Raw genomic sequence first — 12722 nt, forward strand, 5'->3', positions numbered from 1 at the left:
CCTTGAGTCTAATCTTCCCTTGTAAGTCATAGCTCCTGGGTTTCATGGAAGCGTGGCAAAGGCAGGGAAATTCCATCTAGCTGTTCAGTAATACATCACCTGGGAGAGGAGAGAGCACAGTCCGACAGAGCTTCCGCAAGGGGAAGAACGGGGTTTAACTGCAAACAGTGTCTTTTACTAATTCTCCTAATTCCCACCCATGTCAGGGATTAACACAGATACTGAGGCAGTTTGGTTATTCTGGTTAATTGTCTTCCCTGTGTTTGCTTTAAGATAAATTTCTTCTTTGTGAAAGAAAAAGCAAAAGCATTTAGTGGTTGCCAGCCTCCAAGTCTTGAAGTGCTAGGAAACAAGGCAAGCTCCAGTACATGTTATCCACAGAAAATACCACAAAGTAGTTGCCTGAAGACTTTAAAAAACCCCTTAAATCTGCTATAGGAATGGAACCCTGCAGGGATCAGACTGTGTATTCCTGTAAAGAAGGACAAAGCTCTGAGCAACCTAATGGCTGCTGGGAGCTGGCCTCACTGTAAGCGGTGGCTTGGACCAGATGACTTCCAGAGGTCTTTTTTTAGTGTGTAATCTTCCCTGGTTCCACAGAACAGTTTTGCTTAATTTGTCACAGCTCTTTTGTAAGCAAGCTTGTATTTCTGTGTAAATCAGCATGGACTTCTGAGCAAGTTTTACACAAGTGCAGCTAGGAGTGGAGGCACCATGCATTTCAGAAGCTCTGTAGAATTTCTGGAAGATGAGTAGTTCTCTTAATTCTTTGGAAATGCCAATGCGTGAACTAGCCTGTGTTTCAAACCAGTGTTTTGAACAGGAGAGTGTTTTTCCAAACAATTTCTAAAGACAATATTAAACATTCTGCAAGAACTCTTATAACCCTAAAAGCATCGATTTCGTGAAATTTTACTTGTGAACCTGAGCTCTGGAGGCCTCTAGTGAAATAGGTGAAGGCAGGTGCTTAGTTGCTTTAGCAGCAAACTTCCTCAGTCTGCACAAATCCCATATTGATTTTGGCAGCCTTTGCATGTGCAGACCACCACTGGCGTGCGTGCTTGACAAGCAACGCGTGCCTGCCTGCAACACACTCTTGAACAAGAGGGAAACGTGTGTTTCCCCACCCTGGCAGTGCAGTGCTGGTGAATTCTGGATTTTAACATTTCCAGTGGCTCCCTGAACAGTTTAGTGCCTGCTGGGCTTAGGTCCTGTCCCCGGACTGTGGGGCAGTATGTCCAGGTTGAACAGGTGATTTTGTGTTCATTCTTTCTGTTAGTGCTGCTTCCTCGGAGCAGGGGATGAGAGGAAGGCAGATCGCCATGGTGTCGCTCAGGACCTGCCCCCTTTGTATCTTTGCTGTGAGAGAACTCTGTGTGGTGGTAGAGGACAAGATGACTGGGAGGAGAAACTGTTACCACTAATCAGGATACAATAGGGGCCACAACTTTTTTCTTGCCTTCCCCCTGCTTCCATCAGATAGGGCTGCATGGATCCTGTCTGGGATCTAAGGGCCCCCTTATCTCTGAAATCTTGATGTCATTTCTGTGGTTTCTTCTCTGCTTATTTGGCCAGCAGACAGGCAAAAAGAATTCAATACCAGCCAGTGTGCTTGGCTCACAAGCTCTGGAGCTGAACAGAAGGTCTTACCACCTGCTGGCCAAGGAAGTCATACAGCAGGCCATAAATTCTGTGGACTGGGGGATTAAGCAGATGCAGTAATTTTACTTAAATATGTTATTATGGTTCTTTATTTTTGCTGAACGCAAGAGGATAAATTAATTTCTGGTATAAATTCACAAGAGTAAGTGCACTTCCACTGCAGATGAACTCTGCCCCTTATTTTTGTGCAGTATAGTTATCATTTGCAGTTTGTATTCCTTTATTTGAAACATATGCTGACATATAATATTGCTCATTTGGGATGGGAAAAAAAAAAAAAAACCTCTCCAAATAGGTCTTAGCTCTGAAAGAAATGTTTTCAAGTGGAATAATAAAAACTCAACTGATATCTTTTGCTGCTGTAGGGTTCAACATCACTGGTTATAAACTTTTTTTTTTTAATCTGGCTGTCTTGTGGCAGGAATTAAAATCAATCACAGGAACAGCATCCTACCGTCCCCTGTCTTGTTCTACCTAAATTGTGCTTAACAGTTTAAAAATGAGCTGCAAAATTTTTAAGTGATTTATTTCATCTTCTCCATGGTCATAGCAGAACTTTTTTTCAATTCAGAAATCTGGTTGCAACCCCATACTGAACTCTTGCTCCTTCGCTGCAGAAATTTGTTAGCTAGAGCTAGATTAGATTTTTAGCAGCTAATCTAACTGCTGTAGGGGTTTGCAAAGTGGGGACAGAGCTGTGCTATTGGATTTGCCCAATTCATTTGACTCCAGGACTATAATTGCACTTATGTCTTACAAGGCTTTTATAGCCTAGGGCTGGCGAGCAGCAGAAAAACAAATTGGCAGTGATACAGTAAGAGTGAAAGGGAATGAAAGGCACACATTATCAGTCTGCAGGCAGCACTGCTCTGGCAGGAAGTTTCTTGGTTAATTTACAAATAAAACTTAGATTTTAGGATGGGTTCGCTGTCAGCCAGACAATGGGGATGTCAGGCCCGACTGTTACTTAGCAAAAGTAGCAGCCCTGCCTGCCCAAAAGCAGGAATTCTGCAGCCCAACAGACGACTCCCCTCTGGAGCCAGCTGGCTGTGTAATGCAATTAGCTGGGAAAGGAGGTCAGGCCACGAGGTGTGTGCCGTGACCGGCGGCAGCGGGCTGCTGGGGACCTCAGCCGAAACCTGCCGCGGCCTGCGGGGCAGCGGGCCCACCCCACAGCCCGGGCTCTGGACTGTGGCACGGGGAGGTGGCAGCTGGGCTGTGCTCAGTGAGAAGGTGATTGCCACGGTTTTATCAGTGAAATTATCTTTCAAGAACAAATATTTTTGATGAACAGCAAATTTACATTCGAAACGTTAGACCTCATAAGTGCAGTGATGGAGGGTGTATGACTTGAAAACGATGACGGGACGTAACTCAGGCTTTGAAATGAGCCACTGGTAAGTGGTGTGTACGGTAGCCAAGGCAGCAGTTTATGAGCACGCCGTGTCTGCAGGATTTTGAGCTCGGAGCCATCGCTTCCTGCCTGCGACCAGCGCGGGAGCCTGGGCTGATCCACCCCCTCCCTGCTCACCGAGCGGCCTTCTCTCCGGTGCAGTACAAGTACAGAACAGTTTGGGATTCTTCAGTATGAGAAGAATTTGATTAATACCAGAGTAGTTCCTTGTGATTTGAAAAGGGTCTCCTAAGTGGTACTTGGACCTGCTTTGATTACTGTTTTTGTAGCACCATGTGCCATTTATCACTCCCAAAGCAATAGGAGGCATGGCAGGACAGAGCCGTTCCTTCGGGGTTTGTGTTTTGTAGGGAGCAGAGCTGTGTTCGGTTTGAACTGCCCTGTGCAAATGGACAACTGCATCACCTTGCAGAATTCCATTTCCAGGTTTCTCTGTGGGGCTTTTTGAAGCAGGGGTTGCTAAATACAGCCAGTGGGGGCTGTCTGTGGGCTGGGAAGCTAGTGGCAGGGCTCGCTTGAGTATCGGGATGTGTTGGGTTCAGCCTGAGGAGCCGTGGGCACTGCTTGCACACCCATCACTGCTGGGCTGCTCTGAATACAGCCAGTGTGAGCCGGGTCCTTCCTCAGTGTTCTGGGTGTCAGTCTGCACTGTGACGTTATCTTGGATGTTGTTTTACATTTATCAAACAATTAAGAAAATGGAAAAGAATGTGCAGAAATCAGGGTGACCATGAGAACAGTAATTTGTACTGATTTTTGCGTGTGTAAGAAGCTCTAGTAGAAGTATTGTTAATGTTTCCATGTTTTTACAAGACAAATGGGTTTTTTTCTTCAGGAGGAACTAAAAAAGTCTTTTACTCGTAGGTGTAAATAAAATACCACTCTTTATCTTCTGTTTCATGTAAAATAAACTGAGAGCCTGAGTCTGTCTATGAACATGGCTTTATTTCACTCTGCCCAAGTATAGCCATAAGCAAAGTCCATAGCTTTAACTTCTCAATTCTTATAAAGTGTTAAGCTTTCACCACGTTTCTCTTAGAACTAGGGCACAGTTTGCCACCCAACATGTAGGAGTGAAAGCCTTGACTTTTAAAAGCACTATTGTGGTTCTGGAGAGGGTAAATCCAGCAATACAATACAGGCTGATACAAGGCGTGTGGAGATTATTTAGTTGTTGTTTACCAATGAAAATTACTTTTTTTTTTTTCTTTTTCCTTTTTTCCCCCAGGACAGAGCCAGTGGAGACAGCAGAGCTACATTTTGGCTCCTTTGTTAGGTCTATTGTGCACATTGTTCCAAGGGCTAGCACCAAACTGGGGGGAGGTGGTCTTTTAAAGCTTTAAGTGGGACTTAAATTCTCTTTATGCTTTGGGCTGGCATTCTGCATGTGGATTAAATTTTAACTTTAAAGCTTACAGTTGAAACTATTGTGCGTAGCTTGTACATGATTGCCAAATACTTTTTGCCATCTGTTACATCACCTCCAGTTCCTCCAATAACAAAGCAAGCACACGGGCTTTCAGATGCGTTTTGTATGTGTCATGTTTAAATTTTATCCCTATTTTATGCAGCTCTGCTCCAAATAAGAAGGTAGCTCCCGTAGAGTTTCCCATTCTCCTCTAAGTCGTGTGGCCCAGATATGTCTTGCTTATGTTTTCAAACAAAAGTCCTGTCCAGGCAGAGAGTCAGCACAGAGATATTTGTAACGTAATAAATTCAGTAATAGTGCTTCATGGTGGAAAATTTCATGGCATCCCAGGTCAAGGCATTTTGTATTTCTGTGACAGCTACCTTATTTTAGCTGGGATATGATGTTCTGTTGGTGAGTGTTTCATTCCAGTAATTCAGACTTCCATCTTAAATTATTGTAGGTAATGTACATTTACATATCGTGCTAATGGCTAGTTTGGTAATTGCTTAATTAGGCCCTCAGACAACAATGTGTTCTGAATGACGCGAATTATTTAGCGGATCTTTTCATGAGCAACTGGAGAAAAACAATATTTTAACTTTTTCCATAATGAAATATTTCTACTATTGAGCATTGTAATTCAATTTGTAAGCCATGACCCCTCATAAACTGTTGTTATCACTCTGATTAATAAAGAGCCAATTTGCTGTTGCAGCTTCGTCACTTGGGAAATGATGAGGTTCACATCGTCTGGTCTGAACACACCAGGAACTACCGCAGAGGCATCATACCAACGGATTTTGGAGATGTTTTAATTGTTATTTATCCAATGAAGAATCACATGTTTTTCATAGAGATAATGAAGAAACCCGAGGTATGTTTTGGCTGCTTCACTGGGTCTGTTGTATGTGTTACGCATGGGACCGACAGTTTTGTTGCTTACGTAAAGCTCAGTGGTTTAGAGTTTGGGGTGTTTTTTTCCAGCAAATGCAAAATAGAGTTTGTCCCTCTGAGTTTAAAAGTATGATGAGTTTTTATTTTAAGACTAGAATTGTTGAGTGATCAAAATGGCTACTATTTAGTTTTATATTCACACTTTGCTCTTAAAGAAATATTTCAGGATTCTCAACCCGTAGGAGGTGCGGTACAAAGAACAATGTTTGAAATCATGGTGAGTTTCCAGTGTGAGGCGATAAAAGTGAAATAATAAAGATTTAAGTTCCTCATTTGTTATTAATTCACCCCATACGGCTTGGTTACTGTCGTGCATATGGTACCATGCATAACCTCACATGTTTGTGAGGCTGTCCTCGTAATCTGACTCGGTGGCGTGGTGGTAGGCACTGGGTATCAGACAGACTATTTGAGATCTAGTATTTTCTGTTTCAGTCATTGTTACACAACCACATTTTAGACATTTTTTTGACATACTGGATTTTCTTTTTTGCCAAATGTCAGGTGCGTGTGTATGTACATCTGTGCATAGGTATAAGAAACCTAATAAATATTAGTCTGATACATTATGGATGCAAGAGTGCATATAAAATATACTTTTTGAAAGTAATTGGTGTGTTAAATACCATTTCTCTTGTTCAAGGGACAGTATTTCTCCAGGAGAGTAACCAGCTGTGGAAAAATGATGCATCAGATGACTTGTTTACCAGCTGTATCCATTATTTCTTGAGTTGTGTGTGACAGAGTTGTTACATATTGGTAACCAGTGGTTTGCCAGTAGACATTTCAAACTTTATTTTTTTTTTTTTTTTCAAATTGAAGTAGTGGGGGCTTTTCCCTATGCTAGATTTGGAGCTCTGCAATTTACTTCTTGGGAATTTTTTGCTTTTAATGTTCCATAAGGAAAACTAAGGTTTAGTGTTCCAAACATGCCTGAAAATTCTGTGAAGCAATCAAGAAAAGCTATGTCATCTTCCATATTAGTCAAAAATACCCAACGGGCAAAAAGAATAATAGCTAACTGGAAATTTAGTGTTATCCCTACATTTAAAGTACAAACCATTACAATGTAATAAAATTAATCCAGACATTTCCAGGGCAAGTGTGGCTGACCTTTTGTTCACCAGCTACTGACCCCAGGGTGAATGAAAGAGGCTTGCAGAGAGAAATGTCTGTTGTTTGGCTTCGGTCCCTGGTATTTAAATTGCATTCCCTAATCAAATGAAAAGGCTGTCCTCTCTATCAGGTTACAGAATCCATGGCAACATTTGGCCTTTTATATACATAATGTTAGCCTTTTTGTTTGCGTCTAAGTAGAGACACCTGGAGCAATGTTAACATTAACCGATTTAGCATTAATAGCTTCATTATATAAGAATTTCTGATCAGATAGCTGTTACTTTTGTTATATTGCTTCAGCTTGTATTGTTTTCATTTTTTATCTCCCTGCTTGGCAACCGGGCAATGATTTGCAAATTTTTTTTGTCTTGATTAATTAAGCAATATAATTATCAGGAACCGTGATGCAGTCTTTGCTCGACAAAGCTTCTGGGAGAAGACAATAGTAAGTCTGTTAGTGTGAATGCATTCCACGCGTCACAGATGCATGAGGATATTCCGAACAATGAGACGAAAAGCTGCCTGCAAAAGAGGACAAAGAATGCCAGGCAGACTCTACACACTGCACATACCGCCAGGGACATACTGCGGGTTCCCTGGGACACAGATGCCTCGTTAGATTGCAGCTAGTCATCAGAGATTAATTCTCAGCCATTTGGTACAATAATTTACCCATTCCCCACTCTTTTAACTAGTGCTGCTTGCTATAGAGGGGAAGGCTTTGTGCTCAAAAGGTTTGTTTGACCTTGCCTACTTTTACTGCGTGCAGCAGAAATAATTTTTTTTTTCTTGGAAATTGTAATGAAGCAGGTGTTTGCAGTGGGCTGGAGATTAATTTTTGTTTCATGGATAGCTTGGCCTGACATTTGGAGTGCTCGAGGAAGGGGATATTTCCCTTTACTCCTTTGTAGTTGATTCCTGTCACAGGGCAATATATTTTTTGTAACTGTTGACAACACTCTTTTCCTCAAGCATGGATATTTGCTCCCAGCTTAGAGAAGTCCCCGGGCACGGGGCTGGTCTCCCCCCCAGGCTCCCCGAGCCAGCCTGGGGCAGTGCCCCTGTGCCTGGCTCTGCTCCCGCGCGGCTCTCGCCCGCTCTGCCCCTGAGCCGCTCCGGCGCGCACAAAGCCGCCTCACCCTTTATCCATCTGCCCAGCCTGCGCCAGCTCCGGGCCATGAAAAATGTCTGATTTTGGGCAAAACACGTGCCTAGGGCACGGCTCGTGACAGCATCTGTGGGATGATTTGAAGTGTGCTTGGAAAAAAGCATGTTCCCCAGTTTCATGGGGAACTCTTACCTCTGAGCTGTGGGGACAGGGCTCAGGGGGGCTGAGGAAAGCCCCCCTCTGGTTTTAGGGCTCAGGGTGAATTAGCCTGCTTCTCTGTTTAAACTGAAACTTCAATTTTATAGTACTGAAAATTTGATTTATTAGAGTCTGACTACGCAACTTTCAGCGAAAACAATTATTGAACTTTTTACTTTAAAATGTCAAATGGAGATATTTTAGATAAATTTGCTGAAGAGTACCCACTGAAAGATTTTTCTTTTTTTAATGTGACTGTATTTATAGATGTGTATGCATTTATATACACACATATTTAAGGTGCATAAAATATACACACCTTGTCTATATTTTTAGTATATACATCCTGTCACACTGCATACAGAAGATCTGCCCCAGACTCCAGGTGTTTTTGAAACAGTGCAGCAAAGTCCTGTAAGCAAAAATGGCTTGTCAGAATGCCTGCTGGTGAATTTCCCTGTACGGCAGCACACAGAAGTGCTAATCTGACTTTAAATCTATGGTGTTTGTTTGGAAGTATCATATTAATACTAGTATGTACTTAACCTCCTTATTTGTACTGACAAAAAAAATACAGGTTTACTTTTTTCTCCCCCTTTTGTCAATACTTGGAAACAGAGAGTATGTGCTAAAAAAATCACGGAGAAATGTTGCTGAAAGAGGAAAAAGATAATGCCCTAGAGCACTATCACTTTGGTGGCACAGATTTTCTTCTTGCCACCTTTCTTTCCAACTGCCTAGATAGTAACATTAAGAAAAAAAAGGCAAACCCACTATGGAAACATTTTACACTAATCTGTTTTTTAGCAGGGTGGGTAATTATTTTAAGTAAAGGAATGACAAAATAACTGTGTGAAAAGACAGCTGTCATTTGCAGATGCTATATTAAAACCAAATTTCTTCTGTAATTCATTGCCACTTCTAATTAGAGGAATTCCCTAGATGCAGGGGATTTATATTATTCTCTTTGTCCATTTATTGAATGACTGTCACAGTCACCCACAAGCAGTTGCAGAGGAATAATAGAGGGTATTTATTTATGTGATAAGCCTCTGTACAGATGGAAAAAATCCATAGCTTAAATATTGATAATTGCTGCTAGCTTCTGTTTCAAGTTTGGGTTCAGTTGGGTTTGGTTTGTTTTTTTTTTTTTTTTTGTTTTTCATTTCATGTTTGTGAAAGGGAAATGAGCTGGACTACTTGTAAGTGACTAAAATTTATTATATATTTACACATGGAAAGGTTCTGGGTTTGGCATGACAAAGTCCATTATATGTATGCAGTTCTGCACATTTTTCACTTGTTCAAGTGTCTCTGTTACCTGGTGCTGCCTTTATCTGAAGAGCCATATGTCACCAGATGACATTCTGTGGTGGTTTCCTCTGGAGGTCACCCTGAAGGAACAGGGTTTTGACACCTCCACATGCTCTGTGGACAGACCTGTTTGCACCTGTCCCAGCCAGGTTTACAGGGACTGCCTCCAAGAAGTGGGAGTTTCCACCATCTCTTCTGCTTCACACAGACCTCGTAGCTTGGATCAGTTCAATTTTTTTTCCTTCAGTGAAGTCCATGGAAGGGATTTATAGAGGATTGTCTGAAACAAATATTTCTTTGCAAAAACTCCTGCCAGTGTCATATTCAGCCAGTGAATCAGGGTCTCCTGTTGGACTGCAAGACAGAAACCAGCTTTTAATACCTACTCATAATGGAGTATTGATATCAAATTTGTAGAAGAATTTTGTTCATATGCATAGCAAGCTCACGTTTACCCAGTGGTATATGCACATTTCACAGAATATTCACCTCTGTACTGATGGCAATTATAGAAGGTTTAAAATCTTAAAATAAAAACTTGGAGGATTAATATCACAGTGGATGTTTCAGCATGGAAACGATGTAGTCATGCAGTTCCATGGCGAAGTCACATAGTGGTGTCCTGTAGTGGGTCTGCTTTTACTGTTCCAGATGTCAGTAATACAACATGAGATACGTTGTGCACATCTGGAGTGTGGTTAGTAGAGTGGGCAGTGTGTTGTGCTAGCAAGGGTGGCTGCTGTGCCTGGAGGGGTCTCTAAAGATGAGAGGCAGAGCAAGCTAGTGCTTGCCGTGTCACCAAGTGCCCTCACGGCGTGAGCGCTGCCTGCTCTTGCCTCCCTGGCACCTTTCAGAGCCTTGCTGTGAAAATCCCCGGGCAGTCGGGCACGTTGTGTCTGTTGTTGGCATTGGACGTTGCTTCCCTGCTCTGCACTCCCCGTCCAGCTTCCAGTGGCTTTGCCTTTGCTCACGTTGTGTCTTTTCTGGGCCCGCAGGTGCCATTTTTCGGTCCTCTCTTCGACGGAGCAATCGTGACTGCAAAGCTGCTGCCAAGCCTCATCTGTGCCACGTGCATCAATGCCAGCAGAGCCGTCAAGTCGCTCATCCCGCTCTACCAGAGCTTGTATCCTTTCCTCCCTTGGGGCAGGGCTGCCCTCGCTGGGGCTCTGTTCCTCACTCTTCTCTGCAGAGAGGTAAGCTGCCGTGGAAACCCTGCCCGCCTGGTTTGGTCAGAAAGGGGCAAAGCTGTCTTCACATCAAGCTCACCGTTTTCAGCCGTTCGTGTCCTGTTGCCACCTCATGTTTTAAAAGTAAGGTCATAGCATCACTGCAGTGTTCTCCCCAGCAGCTTCAGTCAGTGCTGCTGGGGCTGGGCTTGCACTGCACACTGGTGTTTTGACCAGTAAGTAATGATAATACTCGATTTTCTTTCATGCTTATAGAAGTTATGTACAGTGTATACTGGTTAATACACAGAGCTCAGTTGTATTCTTATCCTGTTTGAAGTCGTCCAATTGCCTCTCCTTGGACTCATTATATTAATAAGACAGATGGGATTTGGCCTCAGATACGGATGTTTCAGCTCCCGAATTCCAGTTTCATTCCAACCACGTCTGTATTTGGGCATTTCCAGAACGTGTTTTCTAACAGTGGCTGAAAGATAACTAGATGACATGCTTCTCTGTTACAGGAATTGTAGCAGAGACTTGTTCTTCTGTGGTACACAGACTGATAGTGTTACTGCTGGTTTTCAGTTGTTCTGTGATTTTCTCATAGTGCTGTCATTATACTAGAAACATTTTAGAGCTTTTTTTGTTATTCATATCACTTAATCTCAGGACCAACATTCACTACACTTTGTTTATTTTGGAGAGCTTTTGAGTATTTCTCTAAACATATGGCTTGAAGAAAGTTTATGAATGAAATATTTTGATCTTTGAAAGAACATTTTGGTTAGTCTGAGACACACATTTTTAAAACACAAATATCATCAAAATAATTCAGTGGGCTTTTCTCAGGAAGGCTAAGCTTTATCCAGTATACTTTGCAGAAGTCATCAGAAATTAAAAATAGCATTGTGGTTAAGTAAGTGTGCACTTCATTAACTTTCTTGCTTACTCTTTGTAACACAAAGACAGTAGGTGGTAGTTGTGTAAGCAGTTAATGCAACACATCAGCTGAGAACTGTGGCACTACCTGACAGATGATTCAAATCTAGCTAACTGCTAACATTCTTCCAGGCAGAATTTAGCTTCATCCATCTGCTTCTGTAGTCAGCGTGTAATACTGAAGCAGCAGTGCTGTACAATTGCCATCAGCAGCAGTGCTGCAGGGGTGAGGAGGTCCTGCTGCCTCACTGCTACCCCAGCACCTCGCTCTGGCCGCAGCCCTCGCCTTCCGACCTGCTCCCCTTCTGCCTTTCAACTGTCAGCCTGCTGTGCTCCTGCTTTCCAGCAGGGCCGGTCTCCCCGGGTCCCTCCCCATCCCCAGGGAAGCCTGAGCAGCACAAATATGATACAGCACATGCCGCTTCTCAGCATATGCCCGAGGTCTAGCTGAAAGAGCATCTGGCCCCAGATTCTTTTCTTCCTTTTTTTGTGCCTGCTTTTGCACCAACGATACGCACAGCGGATCAACTGCCGCTTGTCTGTTTGATAAATGAAAGTGGATTGAGAAGCTTCTGAAACAGGACAAAGATAATGTGGTGGGAAGAGCCCATCAGGATGACACTGGAGTGGGGGAGAAAGCTGTCGACAGCTCTTACCACAGATCATAAAACACTTTTTTCTTGCAGCAAAGGTCAGCAGTCCTTACTCACTATCAGCACAGACATAGGCTGGGGTTCTGAGTGAGCTGGAATTAGCTGTGTGGAAGTGTGCAGGGGGTGTCAGAGCCCGTGCAGTGCTGGGAGCTGGAATTAGCTGTGTGGAAGCGTGCAGGGGGTGTCTGAGCCCGTGCAGTGCTGGGAGCGGGAATTAGCTGTATGGAAGCGTGCAGGGGGTGTCTGAGCCCGTGCAGTGCTGGGAGCTGGAATTAGCGGTGTGGAAGTGTGCAGGGTGTGTCTGAGCCCATGCAGTGCAGCGAAGTGCTTCGCAGCTCCCGAGGGGCACACGGGCAGGGAGTGACCTGGCACTGGTGGGTGTTCCCTTTGCTCGCTGCTGCGAGGGGAGCGGGCAAGGCAGACCTGGCCACTGGAACAGTAGATTAAGGAGTTCAGTCGCTTTGTCAGGCTGGAGATGAAAATAACTCAGAGGTGAAATAACTCAAAAGGTTTCAGTAGAAAAGAGAGGTAAACAGCAGTAATGCTGGAAAAGGAGCAGGTGATGTTTGGCAGCACATTAGACGTCACCTTGTGCAGAAAAGCTCGTGTAAGGCAGAGCTGAGCAGTCCTCTGCCGCTTGCGTTTGTCACACGAGTCGCATTAGGAGTCAGCAGCCAGAGTCGGGGAGCCAAAACTGCTCTCGATGGGCGTGTGGTGGGAGGTGGGTGGACGCCTCACCTGGGCTGGCTCCTGCCCGCGGGCGCGGGGGGACGCGCCGGTG

General features: G+C 43.7%; 1 protein-coding gene across 1 annotated transcript in view; it reads left to right on the forward strand.

Annotated features, from left to right (window-relative positions):
• LOC103774201 (ral GTPase-activating protein subunit alpha-2-like) overlaps window positions 1–10373 on the forward strand; it is a gene marked incomplete at both ends in the record, with an annotated part of 20249 nt that extends 9876 nt beyond the window's left edge. The window contains 2 exons of the mRNA XM_008941590.1: window positions 5203–5361; window positions 10176–10373. Of these exons, the coding sequence (XP_008939838.1) occupies window positions 5203–5361; window positions 10176–10373 (357 nt within the window). The remainder of the gene's footprint in view (window positions 1–5202; window positions 5362–10175) is intronic.
• Between the last annotated feature and the right edge of the window lie 2349 nt (window positions 10374–12722).

Source organism: Merops nubicus, unplaced genomic scaffold (genome assembly GCF_000691845.1).
Source record: "Merops nubicus isolate BGI_N331 unplaced genomic scaffold, ASM69184v1 scaffold51795, whole genome shotgun sequence".
NCBI lineage: Eukaryota > Metazoa > Chordata > Aves > Coraciiformes > Meropidae > Merops > Merops nubicus.